We start from the raw sequence: 21,430 nt of genomic DNA, 5'->3' as shown, positions 1-21,430 counted from the left end.
TGAGGACCAGCCAAAATGTCCTCATTCCGTATGGTTTATACAACTTTTGGTCGTCACAAAGCCACAAATACAAGAACACACACACTCAAACAAAGAGGGTGTATAACCATAATCTCACATTCATCCATTACACAGAAGTAATATAAGATTGTGGTACTAGTTTCACTGTAATTACGAATTACAAAGTCAAATGGGAAGCTGAACGGACAATACACAAAATATGAAATGTAAAGGTATGAGTTGACACATGCTGATGGCAAAACAAGCTAAACTTAAGGTTCAATAGTTATTTTAAGGCTTTTATGTAGCAAAAAGTGTTTGATATAATGGAAGGTTTTAATATCTATGAGTGAAATAAGAAAAGACTTTGTCATAATTGTCCTATTTTGCATTAAGAATATGCAGCTAAGAGTTCTGCTTATCGCTAAACTAACTGCTACAGTAATTAGCAGATTATGATATACAAGTACTGCTTCCAAGGTCAGAATAAACTCTGGAGCTCCTGCGTGTCATGGTATTAGAAAAGTGAAAAAAAAGGGCCTGGGATGATGATGATGATGATGATGATGATGATGATGATGATGTACACCAAAAGTGAAAGTCACACATTGGTAATAGCGGAGAATGTTTTTCTTTTATCGCCCGTAGCTCTTGTCTTAAATTGCTTGTGTTGTGATAAGATGAAGAAGCCAAAATCCAACAGAGCGGTGAAAACTGCAATGTCCAGGCAGCTGGAACCAAAGAAGGTTTATCCTCAATGTCTGAAGTAACTCACACAGGACGGACATGACAGGAAATCCACAACAGAGACAATCACAGAGCAGGAGAACGACATCATGACAATTTCCTATATGCACCTGATATAGTAACGTGGCGCATATTAACTTGTTTGTTTAATCAGTTCAAAGTGAGTGCAGTATAATTGCTTTAATGGTCCTTACATGATGTTAATCAAGATATTTACAGTTATTTTAAGTTGATGGTTTAAGTGTAAAATATCGAGCCTTAATTACCTTTCTGTGTCATAACCCTTTAATAATGATAATAATGTCAACAGAACATTTTATTCCCTCTTATCAGTATTAATGGTAGCAAGAAAGCATATCAGCCGAGCTCTAATTCTTCACGTTCACTGCTAATGGAGGAAACCACTAATCTCCCTTCAAATGGAGTCATCTCAGGAGATGTAGTACACGGACTATACACTCAGAGTCTATTAAAGAGGGGAAAAAAGAAAACGAATGAAAAAAGGCAGAAGAAGAAGAGGAAGAATGAATCTCCATTGCTGCCACTGGACATAATGCCGGTAAAAATACCGTCCTATTTCCTCTGATTATTCTCCCCACCTTAGAGCAACACGCTCACATCAGACAAACAGTTACCAACTCATTACAGTCCTCTTCTATTGCTGTTAAATTGCAGTCATTTGTGTCTCTTAGGCAAATAGACTTAGTGCTCAGCCGGCGCACGTGTCCGGGCTCAATTATAATTGTCTTGACCAAATCTCACAATCATGTCGGCATAGTCTCTCTCTGTGTGTGTGTGTGTGTGTGTGTGTGTAGGTGAAGCTACAAGTCAACTTGGTCACACGCTTGAGTTTTATTTTATACACCAGCTGCTTGTTACTATGTATGGTATGTTTGTGTTCATGTCTTGTCCAGAGACACCACAGTGAAGTCACGGTTTCGTGCTATGAACATTGCAAGCATACCATGTACATTGGATTTTAATGCACAGCTTGTCCGAGACTGATCACACACATACACATTTGACAATGTCCTAATTTTCCTCAAATGAATGTCCTCACTCCGATAATATGGTTTATACATTTCCCATACGTCGAAATAATGATGTTCTCAAATGTCTTGTTTTGTCCACAAACCAAACCTTTTGAGATTTAATCATTTCTCTGTCAAATGGAGCAAATGTAACCAGAACATATTCACATTTCAGAAGATGAGAAATCAGAAATCCTGCTTTAAATATAAAAAAAAACCTCTTAAACCACATTTTCATTAATCGTTGCAGCACTAGAACACACACTCACACAGATTTGAGCAGCCATTCTTCTTAGGACACAGGACTGATGCAATGTAAACATATTAGTATAAAATGCTATAACATAGGCTACTGTATCAGTTTTAACAGACAATGCCATTCACCAACTGTAGGGGGCCCCCAAGAGCAAATCCTACATTGTGTTACTTTAATGTGTGTTTGCTCACCATTCCTGCAGCAGATCACAGTATGTGTCCCATTCAAAAACAATGAAACGACAAAAACACGTGTGAATGTTTAAAGTTTGGCCATAAAATGCATTATTAAAAGGATTTTACGCACCACAGATCCCACATTCATCTCCATCTGTTCACTAACCTTTGACTTAGAAAGACACACATAGACACTGAGCTGACCCCTTAAGTAAAACACACAAACTTTCCCAGCTCGAGGGCTGACATAACACACAGTGTGTGCGTGTGTGTGTGTGTGTGTGTGAGGTAGAGGAACAGACAGGGTCAGTCTGACTATAGACAACACTCACATACTGTGAATCAGCCACTGTGTCGTGAACCTTTGAAGTTAACTTTTTGCAAACCAGTCAATCAAAAAATTCCTTGGTTCCCAACCTGGCGTCCAAGTCTCCTCAGGTCAGTTAGAGGTACCTTGGTTTTCAGGGTCTAGCCAAGATTTGATTTTAGCGTAATGGTAGTGACGAGGAAGGGTGCCCAAAGTGGAACATTGTTCTTTTTACACCATATATTGTTGATGGGTCATTTTTATACCGTTGCATCTCGGCATCATGTTCTCCCCGTGTGTGCGTGGGTTTTCACCGGTGCTCCGGTTTCCTTCCAAAAGTCCAAAATCATGCACTGTGGGGATATTGTAAATTAGTCACTCTAAATTGACCATTGAATGGTTGTATGTCTATGTGGCCATGCGATGGACTGGCGGCGAACCGTCCAGGGTGTCCCCCGTTTATCGCCCTATGTCAGCTGAGATTGGCACAGCATCCCCACCGTGACCCTCCTGTGGAGGATAAAGCGGCAGAAAATGGATGGATGGATGGATCTTGGCAGCGTGTCACCTTCACAAAGGACGTGCCAGAATTGCACTGGTGAATTTGACATCTTTCAAAGAGCAGGCGCGCGGCAAGTGTCCAATTAACTCTTAAGTTTGTTTCTTTTACCTCGATAAAAAGAATGTAATTTAGTGGGGTGGGGGGGGGTTACAGCAGAGTGATTGACACATTTAAGTTGAGAAACGCGGCGAAGCAGGCTTCTAAAGTTGTTTACATATGGTTTATGTATGCTAACGTCAGGATTAGTTCTTGAAATCCATTTCCATGGGCTTGGCAGTTGCTATGCAGTGATTGACATCGGAGCGCCTTTGTTCTGCTCACTCGTAGGGGAAACGTAGCGTGGGCGATGTTACGTGATGCTAATGCACAGAGGGGGCGGCGGCAAGCTTACAAAGAGACATTAATATTCTGGCCCGCATGTGCCATTGTATTTTGGCCATTCCGATTCTGTCCCAAAACAACTTCCGGAAATACTACACAAGTAAACATAGACAAAATACAGTTAGACTGATTGAAAATTAGCTTTACGTCCTAAATTTTGCGCGTCGCCCACAAATCATAGCCTAACGGGCCGATACGCTACCATGCGCTAGCTAGAACTCTTTGATTTCATGGATGCACAGGACAGTTTTTTATCCATATACACTGTGAGAATAGGATCAAAAACGTTTTTGATATTTTTTTTTGCATTTTTGCATATAAACGATTGTAATCATTCCCTTTATTCTTTTGGTGGGTGTGTGTGTGTGTGTGCGTGGACAGGGTTTCGGGTTTCGGGGGGCTGGTTTGGCGTGGACATAAGCAAGAGCGGCTTCTAAGAAAAAGGTTGAGAACCACTGAATTAATGGATGTGATTCAAAGATTGGCCATTAGGAACATACCATCTCATTTTCAAGGGGGTTCTCAACAACATTGATACAATTTATTGATTCAATAATATATGCATAATAATGACAGATAACAATAATTAGGTCATTAGTGATTATATGCTACTTTTGTGACAGGAACTATTAAATAATGTAGAATGTCTACAGGAAAACTTTTTTAAAATAAGTGGGTAATTATATTTAAATGTGTTCACCCACATGATTTGTAGGAGTCAACACTGCTGTCAATGCTCATGTGAATGATCAGCAAATAAATTCATGTTCGAATGAATCATTACCTGCAGTAAAATCTAACATTGTTCAGAAGACATCCACCTCCACCAACTGCAACACTAAAATCCTTGCTTTGGATTGTGTGATTATGCACTTTAATACTCCTAATTAACATTTTTAAGTACTGACAACTGTATGTGGGCATGGAGAAACAGTGATATTTTTGTGAGGCAGCTGTCAAACTATGAAAATCTCAAATAAGTTTTGTGAAACCTAATTGGTCTCAGCAGATAAAGTTTTTTAAAATGATGTAAAACGATGGATGTTGGCCTCTTTGCAGGATGAAGTGGATTTTAGTGGAACATTTTAAGGGATGAATTGGGGACTTTGAAAGCTTCTTTTTTTTTTTTTTTTTAAACACACACACCCCACCCTAAAAAACTGGGCTGTTCAAAGAGGAGACGGTCAGAGAAAAGGAGCAGCATTGTTCTTTGTTTAAACTCACACTCACACACACACACACACACACACACACAGATGCACAAATGCACACATAAAATTCAAAAAGAGTGACACCATAAGCAGTCAATGATTTTTCTAATGGTTCTCTTGTATGGAAAGACAATTCTCATGAGGAAGGTTAAAGCTCTGAAAGCCATGTGTAAACTTCCCTCCTGTTGGTAATGTTCTCTCTCTCTCTCTCTCTGTCACACACACACACACACACACACACACACACACACACCCTGTCTTGGCTGAACAATTTATCGTTTTAAAATCGAACCTGCAATTTGAAACAATTCAATTAGCAAATTGCAAAGGCTGCATTTAATTTAACCATTTTTATTTCTGACAGTATACGTTACATGCCAATTTAATAGCAACCCCTTTAAGTTCTCCCCATTGCATTAGCAATAGTTAATAGTTCATATTTTTGACGGTATCTCAGTTGTGCTCCATGTTGTTTAAAATCGAGAGTGATGTAAATACTGCACTGAAGCTTGCATTAAAAATGTATGTTGAAAATCAAATCAAATGTGTGTAGGTGTGTTTGAATTGTGGTTAGGTTATGGGTTGAGACGATTGGGGGGTCAATGCAGCGTCCAAAGAAGACAAGGTAGACAAACCTGTGTGTGTGTGTGAGCGCTGAAGCATGCCCATCTTTCCATTTATAATTTGAAGTCTTTTTTGCTCTCACTTACACCAACTTTTCAATATCTGTCAGCCACACTTTCACTTATTCTCTCACCACCCTCAAAACCTCCTGCAGCTGTCAACAGGAGAGTGTGAGAGTACAAGAGAGAGAACAAAAGACAGACAGGTCTTTTGGGTTAAATGTTCAAAATGTTTTATATTTAAATTGGTTTCCAAAAACTCAACCTGCCGCAGACAAATGATCAAATTTATTATTTCCTACAGTGGAGGCACAATGTCAAAAAGGCTTTTGACATTGTGCTCACACCATCATCCACCCTAATTATCTTCTCCTCTACACCATCCATCCCTCATCCACCCTCCACACACACACAGTGACTTTTTTTTCCCCCCATACATTGTAATATCTGTACACCTCTGAGGCATTAAGCTCAATGGAATGGAACAGCGACAGGAAGGATGGCTGGAGACGGATGAGAGGAGCGAGTAGCAGTGAGGAAAAAGTGAAAGGGAGAGGAAATTAGAATAAAACAAGTGGAACCACCGCAATTGACGGGAAACGAGTGTACGAGTGGGGCAAGTTTGACGTGGCGGCGGCGCGAAAGTGTCTGTGGAGCGTTGCTGATGCGATGGCACGATGATGATGATGATGATGATGATGGTGTTGATGATTCACCGCTGGTAAGAAATCAGACAGAAGAACATATTATTATCACGCAGCTCAATTACCGAGCAATTTCTCCCCGGCTGCGACAGCCTCTGCAGGGCTCCTCATTGAAGCTGATTTGGGAAGCCTGCGGCGTCTTGGAGGACCAGTCAACGACTCAGCAGTGTGGTGAGACATCCCCACTTCAGATGAAGAGATGGAGAAGAGAGCGAAGGGGAGAGGACGACCTGGGAGAGGAGGCACGCGGGAATGAAGGGGGCGAGGAAGTCGTCAAGTAGGCAGAGTGGTGTCAGACAGGAAGGACAGAAAGGATTTAAACACCTGTTCAGTGATGAGAAGAAGCTCTGCTGCTGCTCCTGATGGTTTAGGCTACATCCATACTAATGTGTTTTCATTTAAAAATGGGTTTTCATTGTCCAGTAGGGCTGCAAGGATTATTTGATTCATCGATTTGATTAGAACAAGCGTTCTGATTGTGCAGCTTCTTAAATGTGAATGTTCTCTGGTTTCTTTACTCAACCATCAACATTTCCAAGTTCTCTCAGACAAGTCCAGACAAGAATGGCAGTTAGACTGGGCATGCACATGTGATGCAAACAAAAGGCTGATTCTCTCCTTTACAGTTCTTAGCTTAGTTTAAGAGAGTTTTACTACCAAGAAAAGTAAGGACTGACGACAATGTGACCCTGAAACGGTGTAAATCCAACTGCTCGTTCACAGATGATAGTGCAGTTACAGCAGATAAGAAGCGATCAGGAAGCGGATTCGGGTTTCCAAATATCTCATTTAAGGACCCAAAAGATAATGAACTATGCCCGGGCCTCCACCAGAGGAAACTCAGTCCTGGTGAAAGACTAATTGAACCATCTCAACTGAAGTTTCCCTCAGGACAGCTGGAGCTCAGAGTCCGCTCACTCTTTATATGGTAAGGCGAATAATAAGAAGCCTTGGGGCCAAAACGATCTCAACCTATTCTCAAACCTTAAATGGGTAAGAAGCCAGGCTCGCTGCCCTGGAGCCTTGGGGCATGGAATGTGAGCCACCTCGTGGGTCACTTTGGGGAAGCAGAACTGGTGCGACAGGGCCAACCACATGGAGCCCCAAAGGTTTTAAACACAAAACAGCATGAGCAGCGGCGTATTTTAACTCAGCAGAATTCATGCATTTTTTAAACCAACATGCAGTAGTAACTAACAACTGTAGGGCAGCTACTCCTGTGGTCCTCACTGTTGTGGAAGTTTATTTACTCTCAGTGTGTGTGTATGTGTGTGTGAGCGAGGTGCATGAGTAAAAAGCAGAGAGATAAAGGGCTTTGTGCATCTGTAAGCCGTTATGTGTGTGTGTGTGTGTGTGTTTGTGTGCACGTAGAGAGAGAGAGAGGAAGACTGAGTGGGTGAGTTTATTTGTGATGCAGGAAGGGGAGTTATTTTATGATTTAATGCATTCTGTAGGTGTGCACCTTTCACACAAAAGGGACTCTGAAGAGTGTGTGGGAGTGTGTATGGATGTGTCCAATTCTGCGCGGATGTTTGCAGGTATATATGACCTCGTGCAATATACAGTAACTGGCCCATCCAGGCCGTCTCCGGGGTAACTTCCAGTGTCATGAACAGTGTCTGCCCAGAGGCAAAGGCAGCGTCGAATGAATCGCCTCACTGACCCGCACCGTGAGGGAATCATAAACACGACCTTGACCACAAACCCAAAACCCTGAGTCTCTTACACACAACGTACCAGCAACTGTGTCGTGTGTGTGTATCGTGTGAAATATGTCACTTATCACCTGCTAGATCAAACACCGGCCTATATTTACCACCGTTTCCTTTCAGCTATCCTTTTATGTCATTTAAAAGCTGTACTAATCTATAGTTTTATGTTCTCACTGTGGTAAATGCTGAAGGTGTCGCTTGCAGTGATGAACCCACTGAGAATGATCCCCTTGGCTTTAAAGGAAAGGGAGGAAAGACGGAAGGAAAGGATCTTTATTGTCATTATGCAACTGAAATTGCAAGGTCAGATGGAGGCTTGATCAGAGCTGCTGCGACGGAGCGCGCCAACCACAAGGGACCGGGACCTAACATTCTAACAATCATGGATTTTTCTGATGGTGGGAGGAAACCGGAGAGACTGGGGAGAACATGCAAACTCCACACACAAAGTTCCCAGACAAGGAATTGACCCCAGCACCAAGTCCTGCAACTCATTTGATCCAGTTTCAGACACAGGAGGCAGCCGTCCAGCATCCAAACTGGCACACAGACAATGAAAAACGTCTATTGCTGCAAATTTTGAATATTCTTCACACCATTTTTATATCATTTACACTCACAGACCACTTTGTTAGGTACACAGGACGACGTCGTCTGCTGGTGTAGCCCATCTGCTACAAGGTTCAACATGCTGAGCTTTCAGAGATGTTCTTATTAAAAATTGCTGTTGCTGCTCATTGGATATGTTTTCCTCTTTTGGACCATTCTTTTTGAAAATCTACAGATGGGTATGTGTTAAAAAAAAAAAAGAAATCCCAGCAGATCAGCAGTTTCTGTCTGACACCAGTAAAAATGCCATGTTTAAAAGCACTTAAATCACCTTTCTACCCCATTCTGATGCAAAGAGACGTGTCTAAATACAGTGAGATGCTGCCATGTGACTAATGTAAAAGTGGCTGGTGAGCACATTTATGTGCTCGTTTCATTTCATATGCCCTTTTTTGTTTTTGCAATAAATGTGAACAGTCAGTTTGAGACGCTAAAGTTCCCAAAGCCAAATGTCTAAACACAGGCTGCCATATTGAATGTTGGAACGAGTATGTTTGGACATTTGATCTTGACGTTTTGGACAGTATGATATTATATCAAATGTAAACAATTCATTTAGCATCATTTGGTGGATGACATGTTTGTTTAGTTGAATGACTTAAAGAGTGAAGGAACAAACACAGGTTAAATATAGTTAAATACCACCATGAACCATCACAAAAGCTGTTTGCATCCGTCCGGGTGAATAATTAAACCGGTGCAATCACCACTTCTGTTTACGGTAGCGACGGAGAAGAGGGATTATTGGGCAGCTTTGCTAAACCTCCTTGGTATAATCTCAAACGAGGGCTCCAATTTAGAGATGCTCGATAAAACCAGCATAATCAGGGTCTTCGTATCAGCTTACCCCTGGATCCCAAACTACATCAACAGAGGGGAAAATTACAGACCTGATCCCTGCATGCGTGGAGGCCATTTGGACTCCAGTTAGTTTCCAGAAATGTTCTGCACCAACCACACAGTCTCTGCCAACCAGGCCTCAGCTACTCTAACAAGCCTTCAAACCAAACTGGGGTTCCCCTAAGGATTACGCCAGGATTTGAGTCAACGTCGGATTTGTAGAAGGGATGAGGCGTTTATCTTTTCTTTCCCCCACCAACATTCCTTCCCTCAGCTTTCTTCAGTCTCACATGTCTGTCTCTCTTTCTCTTGCCTGTCTCCATCTCTCTTTCTATCTCTTGAACTTACAGATTGAGACAAGTCTCTGGGATAGTTGGCATTCAGCCCCTGTATTGAGAAGTCAAAATAGCAACGCTGTCAGTTCCCCTCCTCGTGCTCAATGGGACCATAAGGACAAAAGCTTTCACTGACAGGCCCTATCTCTACCCAACCAACATGTCATCACCCCGCGTCTTCACTACACTGCATCGTTCTCTCTTCTCTCCCTGTCTCTAACTCTCTGTCCTATTAGCGCAATACAATACACGGGGATTAGTGTATGGTGTGTTGAGGAGATAGCGAGGCAGCGGCTCATGCTCGGCGTTGTGAGTCTGCGTGGGTGTGATTGCATGTCCGTGTGCACACTTGCGTGTCGCATGTCAATGAAGCAGCAGACGGAGTCATTTCACACAAGTGGACATTCTGCAGAACGCATCGCCCGACAACAAGGCCGTCGAGTGTTTTTCAGCGTGATGTGATCATTACGCTCGGGAGACAGACACACTTCATGCTGTGTGATGATTCCGTACGCGCGGAAGTCTATTTGTGGAGGACGTTTCGCGGTGGGAATGTTTTAGTGCAGCTTCGCATCATGTCCCACCGCCCAGCACGGCTGCAACACCATAGCATTCAGCGTACAATATTTCCCTGAAAAATATTTAATAAAATTCATTCATTTTATTTATTTTGTTCGCAGACCATTCCTCTGCTTGCTCTGAGTAAACATTAATGTTAAATATGTCAACTCAAAATGTGAATTTTGGAGTATAATAATTATGAGATTAAATTGACCACTGGTCTGTATATTGAAATTGACATTTTATTTGTGATATTAAAGCCCCTGAAACAATAAAGTGTAGGAGCTTCATGAAGTGAATGGACGTGTGAGGGACATTTAATATTTTTTTCAATTTCATTTGAGGCATTTTTTGCTGCGTCCTGTTTTAAGATGATCTATTTATTTAGATTTAGACCCAGTATTTTATTTTATCACAACCCTAGCTCAGCTCAACACTGAGGCAAAGCTGAAACAAAACATGTTAACATGTGTATTCTATTACTAGCATGGGCAGCTAAATGTAAGTATTCTGTTGTTCCATTCAATTTAGATAAATGACAGAATGACTGACTGACATGCGATGTGCACTGAATTTAAAAATATGGTTCTTAAATAGCAATGATTTAATTGTAGAATCTCAATACAAATCAAATCAACAAACAACAACAGACGTCCTTCCTGCTCCTTTTTGCCCATTGCTGTGCCTCACTTGTAGTATTCTGTGCAACTAAAGTAACCAACTGCAGAGTCAACAATCTGCTTCCTGTTTACATGAGCGTGTGTGTACAATATCTGCAGTCATGCAAACTGGTGTGGACTCAAGTTACTGCTCAATTGGCCATTCATGGCTCAAGCTTTACATCAAGAGCATTTAAAAGGTAAAACAAAACAGAGACCACGTGTGTTTGTCAGTGCACTTGAGCAGTTTTTTGTGGAATGGTTTGGCCTGGCACAATATGGTACGCGTTTCCATTAGATATAGTACCAAAATAACCATCCCCCACCGTTCAATGCTTTAGTACAGTGGTTTCAAACTCATTTGAGCTCAGTGGGCTGGACCAGTAAAATAATAGCATGATAAACTATGAACAACAAGGACTCCAAATGTTTCCCCTTGTTTTACATTTAATAAAGTATCGTGTTACAAAACATATTATGAACAACGTGAATTTCCTGAGAAAAATAAGTGCAATTTCAACAATATTGTGTCTAAGTTTACCATTTACTCATGTGCATTACAACTATAGGTCACAGTGGAACTACAAAGGCACAAAACATTTAGTCACAGGTACAACCTAACTCTTACCGTAAAAATATGTTATTTAGCTTTATTTTATTTGATTTATTGTATGATTAGAACCTAATCATACTGCAAAATGTTCACAAATTCATCCTGCGTCCGCGGGCCATATGTTTGACACCCCTGCTTTAGTACCTTTCCCTTGCATTACCCCCATTACACCCACAGCTGATTGGGCAACAAAAAACATCACACCCTTCTATTCTCATACAAAGCTTGACAGCCACAAACCAAGCAGGAAAGAAAGAGCTGCTGGATGGCCTCCTTTGTTGTCTGTTTACTGGCTCGTGTTTCGACTGCTGCTAAATGGCTTTACCATTCCAAACTGTTCCAAACTGCACCATGTTTACCATGATGGAAACACAGCACTGGAGGTAGAGTTCACTGAAAAAGAGACAACTATCTTTTTGGGCGGATTTTTACAGCAGTTGAGTTTGAAATATTGCAGAAGGAGCAGCCACAGTGAGCTGTAAAGAAGAGGAGCTGCAGGCGACAGGCTTCACACCTCCAACCTCTCAGCGAGGTAACCGACTCCTTCCACTGTGCCCTGCTGTTCCGAGACTGATGCCGTGCACAGCAGAAAATCACATCACGGTCGCTCCCACGACGACGGAGAAAAGCCAATTAATGTCTGACTTATTCTCATTACAACAAAAGTTAATTGTGCAGCCCACAGACTGAGAAAACATGTTTTCAGAGGCTTATAATTCAGATTTCTTTGTCCATGAGAAGTTGTCCTTCTTCAGTCCAGACTGAGCTCAGAGACACATGCTGTGTGCATGAGCTTAAAAACAAAAACACAATCACATCGTAGCTATTGGTGCTCCAAGTGTTTTGTTTGTGCCGTATCTTCACTCTCTTCAGTAAAAACTATTTCTTTGTTCATTAATTTAATTTAATTTTCAACCAAAAAAATTAAGCTGTTTAATGTGATCGGGAATCACAATCAATGCGACACATGATGTGTCTTAACAGCAGTCAGCACTAATCTCCTTTCATGACATAGAGTAGATCTATTTAAAGGGATAATCCTGAAACAGCAGGGGAGTTGAGTGATGGGTCAATAACCCCTACATATGTGTGTGTGCGTGTGAGTGTGAGTGTGTGTGTACTGGCATTTGTCACCTCTTAAGGACCTTTTATGGCATAAACACAGACCTTGTCAGGACCAGTTGACCTCATGGAGACCAAAATCTAACCTTAATGGGGCAGAACCTCATTTCTGAGCAACTAGGGCTAAGATTTGAATTGTGTTATGGTTAACTCAGTCTTGTATAAAGTACAATAAAGGGAAGTATCTTACCAAAAATGATTTAGGTAGACGTTGAAGTCACTTTATAAAGTCTTAAAGTATATGACATTTACTGTACTTAAGTATCAAAAGTACATTTCTGATATAAAATGTACTTAAGTTTTAGAAGAAAAAGTAAAAAAAGTAAGGCATAAGGATTGAGCCATGGTAGCTCAGTGGTAGTTGGAGTTGCTATTCAACTGGATGGTTGTGGGTTCAATTCCTGGCCCTGCTAGTCTATAAGTGTCCTTGAGCAAGGCATATTGAAGCGTGTGAATGGGTAAAAACTATAACGTAAAGCAGCTCATCAAGACTAGAAAAGCTCTATAAAAATACAGACCATTACTAAATCTTCTTCTTCTTTTGGTTTTATTCGGTAGCAACGAGTAACAAAGATAGTTATGGGAAAATCTAGTGGAGTAAATGTAAAAGTTGCTAGTAATATAAATAAGAAAGTTTTGCACTTAAGTACAGTTAAGTATATGGTTATAGTTAAGGTCAGGGATGACTCTTTGTTTAGGCTGTCCAAATGAATGGACATCATTGCAGTGTCCTAAGAAGACTAGCTTTGTATGTGTATGTGTGTGTGTGTGTCTAACCTCTTAGCCCTGCACTAAATATCCACATGGACACAACTTCAGATAAAACAAATCTGGCCCCTGCCCCTGCCACTGCCTTGCCTCGTTTGCTCTCTCTCTCTGTCTCTCTCTATGTCTCTCTCCCTGTCTCTCTCGCCGGGCTGCCTGCTAAGCCTCTTACCTATGGGATTATTGGCAACGCTAGGTATTATATAGCTTCATTCATCGAGATGATGCGTTATTAATGTGTTGGGGAATGAAACCATCTGTAACAGCAGTACAGGATGACGGGTGAGGGGATGGTGTGTCAGTGTGTGTGTGTGTGTGTACTTGTATTTGTTACCACTTTGGGACGTTTTCTGGCATTAACACTGACCTTGTCAGGACCAGAAACCTGGTCCTAATGAGGCAGAACTTCATTTCTGAGGAACTGGTTAAGTTAAGGGCTACGGTTTGCATTGTGGTCGGGTTACGGTTAGAAATAACACTTTGTTTAGGCTGTCCAAATGAATGGACGTCAATGCAGTGTCCTAAGAAGACTAGCTGAGCATCCAACCATCCATCCATCTTCTACAGCTTTATCCTCCACATGAGGGTCGCTGTGCCAATCTCAGCTGACATAGGGCGATAGGCGGGGTTTACCCTGGACAGTTCACCAGTCCATCACAGGGTCACATACAGAGACACACAACCATTCAATCATGTTTTTGGACCGTAGAAGGAAACCGGAGGACCCGGAGAAAACCCATGCACACACGGGGAGAACATGCAAACTCCATAGGCCACAAACTCCACAAAGGCCCTTGTTCTGAGCGGGTCTGGAACCCCGGTCTTCGTTCTAACCACTACAACAATACCCACATTTTGTAATTATCCATGTGCTCCGTGAGGGATAATACAATCATCATCTCCAGACTCAACACCATTGACAGGACTACAGGAGTCATGCCAGTGCGCATGTGTCGCATTTCTAACATCCTGACACCTGTTGAATACCGACCCCCTCCTTCACACACAGTGAGTAAAGACAGGAGGAGGACAGAGAGAAGTGGGGGAGAGGGGGAGGTCTGCTGCCTCCGCTGTAAACAGATTACATGGATACCACATGGAAGAGGCCCGCCGTACATTTAGCACCTGTGCGAGGAGGAGTGTTCAGCACAGAGGCGTCCGTGTGTGATGTTTGCGCTGCCATGGATACGCCAACTGTCAGTCTGAAGTTTTCAGATTCTGTGCTGACACAGATATTTTGCACGGGAGTGGGATCAGCTCGGTGAAACAACATGACAGGGCTATGGCACAGCGAATTATGATAATAATGAAATGTTTTTTTTGAAGGAGGAAGGTGTCATGTATACAAATTACCCATCAACATCAAAGTGTCTTGGTGTTTTTTTTTTTTTCATGCATCTCTTTCAAGTCGGAGTTTCTTACCCTTTCACTCAGATGTGAACGTCTCTCTCTCTCTCTCTCTCTCTCTCTCTACCTCTCTACCTCTCTCTCTCGCCGAGATTCCGAGCACTTGAAAAAAGGAAGATCTCCGCGTGTTGAGTCATCGCGACAAATGGACGGACCGATGGGCAGGCTGCACTTTACTTTTCCCTCATTACAGGTTTAACAGGGCAACACTTTATTGATGTAATGATTGGGACAGTTGAAATTTGAAATCACACAGTGCATCTCCGAGGGCGTCTCTGGACTGTAATTATGTATGTCCCGATGTCTGTTTAAAGCAAAATAGCTCACACTCCAGCGTGATTTAGTTTTGCGAAGTGCCAATTTAACCACCAATTACCGCGGCGAAAGTGGCTTTGCTGCCACACAAAAACCAGCGCTGACAGTGACTGGCACATGAAGTGGCACCAGGAGCAGACTGCGTGTGAGGCGGGTGTGGGAAAGGTGAGGAAGGCAGTTTTTCCTCGCAACGCGAAGAACGAGTGTTTCAGGAAATCAAATATACGGCACTGTTTTAAAACGGACACACTGGAAGCATGTTTTTGCATCGCTGCTTTGTAATATAAACTAATCTGACTGAATGAGGACTAACACGCCAACTGAACACATTCAAGCACATAAATCTTGCAGCTACGGAGCCGTGTCACCTATGACTGTACACCCCCTCATTGCACTGTTCCAAAAAAGGACATCATTGAGTATACACGCAAATGTATATGCGTGTGCCGCTATGTAGTGGCTTCCCTGCATCAATGTTTGTGCATCATAGGACATTTTGAGGCACAAACAAAGTCCTCATGGGGACCAAAACCTGGACCTAATGAGGCAGAAGCTCATTTCTGAGGGACTGGTTAATTTAAGGGGGAAGATTTGAATTGTGGTTAGGTTAAGTTTAGGTTTTGTGTTTTTTTTTTAGTTTGGGCTGTCCAAATGAATGGAAGTCAAAGCGTGAGTCAGCGCTGTGATCACGAGCACAGTGGGATGAATCACGGTGTGGTCGCGCTGATGGTCGGAGCACAGACTGGTAGCAACAACGAATTTCCAGCAAAGCTCCCAAATGTGAAACACATGTGACGCACGCCGGTACTCCTCGGTGTACTCCATCATCATCATTTAAACGATGATTCCAGCAGGACTCCAGACCTTTAGCGAGTTATTTCATTTTCACGTTAATGCTGAGTCTTTACAATGTTTTTTTTGCTTTTTCAACAGAAAAAAAAAAGTGTTTTGAGCCTGGCTGAACCCACTAAAAAAAGGTGATTAACACCATTCTCATTGCCAGTGGTTGGTCTGCCCCGTGGTGCTTTCACCCCTGCACCATCTGTGTGTGTGTGTGTGTGTGTGTGAAATGTGATGTCACGAATGCGGCAGACACAAAAAGAGTGAGCGAGATCCGTGACAATGTTACAGTCGATACTATTTTGTGTGATCCCAACTTCAGAGCGTAACGATGAAGGAGTGATTTTTAGATGCTAAAAAAAAACTGCTATAGTGGCTGTAAGCGTCAGAAATGACGTCATTTGACCTGCGCGTGAATGCAGATTAAACACATTCCCACTGGTCAAGAACACGTTTAAACCGGGGATTACACAGGGGTTTTTTATTCAAAAGGGTATTCGAAAGAAGAGAATATTATATCAGGGTATTTTCTGTCAAACCCCACAGAGTTGTTTTTGCTTCTGTAATTTTTTGGTTATTTTCTTTAGTCAGTCACAACCTATTCAAGTAAAAATATCCAGCGGCTCTCGTTTCTTTGTATACATAAGGTCTGCAGCTGAGCCAAGTGTACCACCGAGAACAAAAACCATGACATGAAGTATGATTTTCTGTGGTTAAACCGGGCATGTAATATTTGTATACAGTGGAACAACGTACAAAAAGAAAGAGAAGGATTTCAAATGTCCTGTGTTTTAGAGGAGGTTTGTAAGGATTAGTTATGACATCATCTTCCACACAGGAACCCATTAGGAAAACTTGGTGCAAGCGGAAACAAAAAAGGGGAAAAGTGAGCATCATAAGTAATGTTTCACGTCCTACCATGACTAACTGGGAAACTCTTTACGACATGTGTGAGCCGGACGCCCGCTGGGCACATGGGGCTCGTGACGGCGTACGGCTCCCGTGGCAGATGGAAAGAAAGCGCTGACAGCCAGATGTGGAGCTCGCAAACAGACGCTTTGCAGAGCTTTACTGAGTCTCCTGCTGAAGGTAGATCCTTTTAATGTTGGTACATGAGCGGGGAAACCTTAATAAGCACTTATTAATAATAAAAAAACAATTGTGTAATGTTCGGCAAAACAAGACAACACACAGACACAATCCTGTGTGAGAAATCAAATCAATTGTATTTGTATAGTCTAAATTCACCAATCGCAGTTTGCCTCAGTGAGTCAATTTTTGTACGAGCGCTAATTTCCTGAATTGATTCCATATAAAGAGATTTTTGGAGAAAACCAAAGGTGCTAAAGTCTTCAACTGCGTGGTAGACCTTTGTGGCGAGCTCTCACTAATGTCCTTGTCCCCTGACGGTGGTGGTGGACATCTCTCTTTAGATCATACCATTTTACTTTCTTCTTTTTCCCCGATATCAGATCAAGTGATTTTGGCCATTACCAACACCGACTATCGTAGCGACTCGTCCCCTACAACATGTACAGCTCTATGGATGAAACCTCAAGAAGAGCCACCGAGGATGGAGCAGAGAAAAGGGTTCAACAACATCGTTCACGTGTGACTATACACCCAGATACAGAAGGCGGCAGACACGTGAACAAACAAGCCGCGGTGTCTGATGGATGACGAGAGAAAAAACATCTCTTGCTCTCCCGTTTGCCATTTCCTCAAAAGACACACACAACAGGAGACAACCGCTAATGACAGCTGCAGCTCCTGCCTGCTGTGGTGACACATCCTCAGCTATGCAGAATATTCCAACACAAGTTATCATGTAAGAGCTCTGCTGCGTTTGTCACTGTAGCTCTTGGCTTATTCTATTCTGGAAGTGCTGCTCTCGCCACTCTGTGCCTCATATACAGCATCAGTTGGTGCTTATGCCTAAACCCTTAGGCTGGACTACGCTGCCTCGCCAAGTGCCGCTCACACAAACACCACCCACGAGGAGGGAGGGAGGGGAAGAAATGAAAATGCAGTTATTAACCAGTTGAGGGAGCGCATGTGGCTGAGAGCGACTAGTTGAACGTGAGGAGTCTGGGGGCCACAGAACTGCAGAAGAAGAAGAGAGACGGAGGGCTGAGAGTCTCTGACTGGCTGCCGTTCAGGCCGTGTGAAGTGCTGCTCTGAGCCCATGAGGAGGAAAACCCTGATTTAAGAGCTCACGGCTGCAGCATGAGCAGGATGTGACACAACTTGATGCACAGTTGTCATTTCATGAAGAGTCCTTGAAGGGATATTACAGTAATTCCATGCAGCACGAGGTAATAATATCCCGAAGTGCTTTAATGTTAACTCACTAACAAGCGCCACAGTCATCCGTTCCCTGAAGCACCATTACTGGTATATTACGCTGATGTTTCACTGACGGATTCACCGGCTGACAAACAGCAGACAAACGCCTCAAATAAGAAAAGCCGCCCTTGGTACGACTTTGTTCTGTGGAGAGATGCCGGCAGGTGGGACAAGCCGGTCCTGATGCCAGATGAAGTGAGTGAGTGAGTCACTGCAGGATCTGCGGAGGAGACAGATAATACAGCTATAGAGCGCGGCTCAGAGTGAGTGACTGTGCGCGAGGCCACAGTGTATCACGCCACATCGCAGCTGCTTATCTGCCGGTCGCACGGCGGTGGCTGAAGAGGAGTAGGTCGTACTTGAACGGCCGGCAGCCTCTACGAAGGGAGGACGCGCAGCACGTTCTTTTCAGCCAGGAACAACAACTGTGTCAAAGCGTCTGTGCAAACCTCAATGTGCGAGACTTTAATTCCAGACATTAGGTTGTGAAAAATGAATCTCTGCAAATACATAAAAACCTACTCAGTCAGTCAGTGTACAAGTCTCCGGGGCATGGGGGACATGCTCCTCGTGCCACTGCAAATAAACACTTGGATTTTTTTTGGGGGGGAATCAATTTTTTATTTAATTCCCAGCGTGCAACATTCTCTCCTCTTCGCTTATGAATGGACACAGTCTCAGAGGCTATCTGTAGTTCATTTATTCATTTTAGTGTGTATGATGTTCATTATGCAGCCACAACTGAACTGCTGTGTGTGTGTGTGCGCAGGCTCCACAATCACACCATTGTATCCCACCCTGACCTTTGTGTTTTGATGTTGCCATTAGCAATAAAAACCTTTTTTTTTCTCTCCACAGACAGCACATGACTCTAATATCTCTGCGCACTCATCAAAAGCGAGGATGTAAATTGGATTAGGTTTCAATTTGGCCTGTGCTGCTGAGCCCAGCAGCTCCTGCATTTGACACAAAAAACCAAACAGACGTGACAGGTAAAAAGAAAAAAACCAAAAAAAACTCACACCCCACTCAGTTGACTCTGCATCTCCACAGAGCTTAGTCAAAAGCGCGTGCCCTGGAGTGAACCACTGCACGCTGGGATCAGATTTTAGACTCAGCAAACTGGAGTCTCTGTGTCTTCATTCAGCGAGCCTTCAGCCGAGGATGCCCGTCTCCCAGCATCCCTCACCAGGGCTCCCTCAACCTCATCCTCATCCTCACACATCCTCTCATTTCCCTGCGAGGAAGGTGACAACAGCCGCGCGCTCGTTCTTTTAGACGCAAGGCCGCCAAAAGCGCAAACTGGGAATGTTTTGACCTGTCTGCCTCACATCCTCCCCGCAGAGACACACACTCTCTCTCTTGCTACACAGACACTGTACGTGGTGATGGACACATTGGCAGCGCTGTCTCTGCCTCTGCCTCCGTCTCTCTTACCGGTTGCTGTATGTGTCGCGCCGCTCCTCTCGCGGGCGGAGGAGGAAGATGCTGCTGCTGCCGCCGCTTGTGGCTCTCGTCGCGCTGGAAATAGTCGCTGCCAGCGGCTTTGTTGCCCGCCGCGACCCGGTCCCTCTTCTCCCGCACGCTGGAAGCCCCGTCCTCGCCGGAGTCGAGGCTGCTGAAGTTCCACACGATCAGCGTCTGCACCAGCAGCACCGTGAGCGCCGCGATCAGGGCGGAGCGCGAGCGGCGGGCCAGCCTGCGAGCACACGAGCCGCCGACCATCATCGCACACCGGGGCAGCACGGAGCTGGAGGAGCGTCTGTGGCTGACTGTGCGCAGCGCGACCCGAGGAAGCAGTGGAAATAGAGAGGAGGAGGAGGAGGAGGAGGGGAGACAGGAGGAGGGGGAGGAGGCGAGGAGGAGCGTCGACAAGGAGAGGCAGAGGGCCACCGTGTGGTGAAACGACGGGGATTTTATCATTATATTATATTACATTACATTATCATCATTATTATTTGATATAATTTATTTCTTAGACGAATATTGTGGTTATTTCTCCACAAGATAAACCGGAAAGTCACGAGGTCAGAGCTTCCCATACCCACTGTCTCAGTGCCAACATCTAAAATCAACAAATAAACAAATAAACATCATTCAACAAATAAACAAATAAAACAAAAACCATCACTTTTCTAGGTGCAATTCAAGAATCCAAGCATCCTGCAGTCAAAAGTCAAAATGAGTATAATAATATTAGAAGTAGTAGAAATGCTAACAAGGACAATGTTTCTAAGAAAATGTAATGGCTTTTTGTTTTCATATTTATTTTAGTGAATTAATTAACATAAATGTAAAATATATGCACATATTACATGGAAAAAATAAATGGAGGGCAGCCCATGGACGTGCGGAGGGGAGTTGGGCTTGTAATAGATGGTTACGAGTTCGAATCCCCAAGACCCCATTTCTCATTGTTGATAGGACACTCATTTCCATTTGTAAAACCTCAACTAGGTACTGGCCAATTTTGCCAACATCAGTGGTTCAAAACAAAGGGTTGAGATTGTTATAGGCGAAGTCACTACTGGTTGCCACGTGCGTGCATGGAATCCAAAAAAATCCATTCAGCTTTGCATGTGGCCCTCATTATGTGAGACATCATTAATGATGCGAGACATCATTAAAAGCAAAAGTAAATTGGAGGGAGAGAAAAAAATAGTATGTATGATGGTGAATTTCTTTAAAGCTCTTCTTCTTCTTTAAAGAGTGCAACAAACAGAGGACTCCTCCACTCACCCCTCATATCAGAGAACTATGACTCTGTCCACTCTGTCTCTGCCATTCCTTCCTTCTTTTTCATTGGTTCATGCATCAGGTTTATGTGGTGCAGACTTGCTATTCTTCATATCTGTAACAGGCTTCTGCTTTAAAACACGAAATGCAAGTTTGTTTGGGCTGTTAGTAAAAAGCCAAACATTACATTTAAAAGACTTATTCTCAGGCGTCAAAAAGCAAAAAGGAGTTTTAAAGGGCTTCACAAATAAAGTTAGATTGGAATGGATTTCTAACATGAGAAGGTAAATGATTCCAGCAGAGCGGTCCCCAGAATCAGAGGGGAAAGGGAAGGAAAAAGCATTGGTCTGATCTTGTATTATAATTATGGATTTGTTAATTAAACAGAAATTCTCTCTTGTCTCCTCTCTGTTCTCTATGTGAAAGAAATTGCTGGCACACTAGTCTACATTTTCATTTTTCCAAAACGAAATCTGGCAAAGAAATCCTGATAATAACCCAATATACCTGTAAATGGCTCCATTTGAAAAGCCCAATATGGTTATTACAGAGTATTATTGAGGCTCCAAGGA

The 21,430-nt window shown here is 43.1% G+C and overlaps 1 protein-coding gene across 1 annotated transcript in view; it reads right to left on the bottom strand.

Moving 5' to 3' along the window:
* Nucleotides 1-19,903, bottom strand: part of LOC131466996 (xylosyltransferase 1-like) — an 87,136-nt gene extending 67,233 nt beyond the window's left edge. Inside the window, exon 1 of the mRNA XM_058640655.1 lies at nucleotides 19,560-19,903. Within this exon, the coding sequence (XP_058496638.1) occupies nucleotides 19,560-19,850 (291 nt within the window). The 5' untranslated portion in view covers nucleotides 19,851-19,903. The remainder of the gene's footprint in view (nucleotides 1-19,559) is intronic.
* Between the last annotated feature and the right edge of the window lie 1,527 nt (nucleotides 19,904-21,430).

Source organism: Solea solea, chromosome 10 (genome assembly GCF_958295425.1).
Source record: "Solea solea chromosome 10, fSolSol10.1, whole genome shotgun sequence".
In the NCBI taxonomy this organism is placed as follows: Eukaryota; Metazoa; Chordata; class Actinopteri; order Pleuronectiformes; family Soleidae; genus Solea; species Solea solea.
This window is presented reverse-complemented; position numbering and strand designations above follow the sequence as displayed.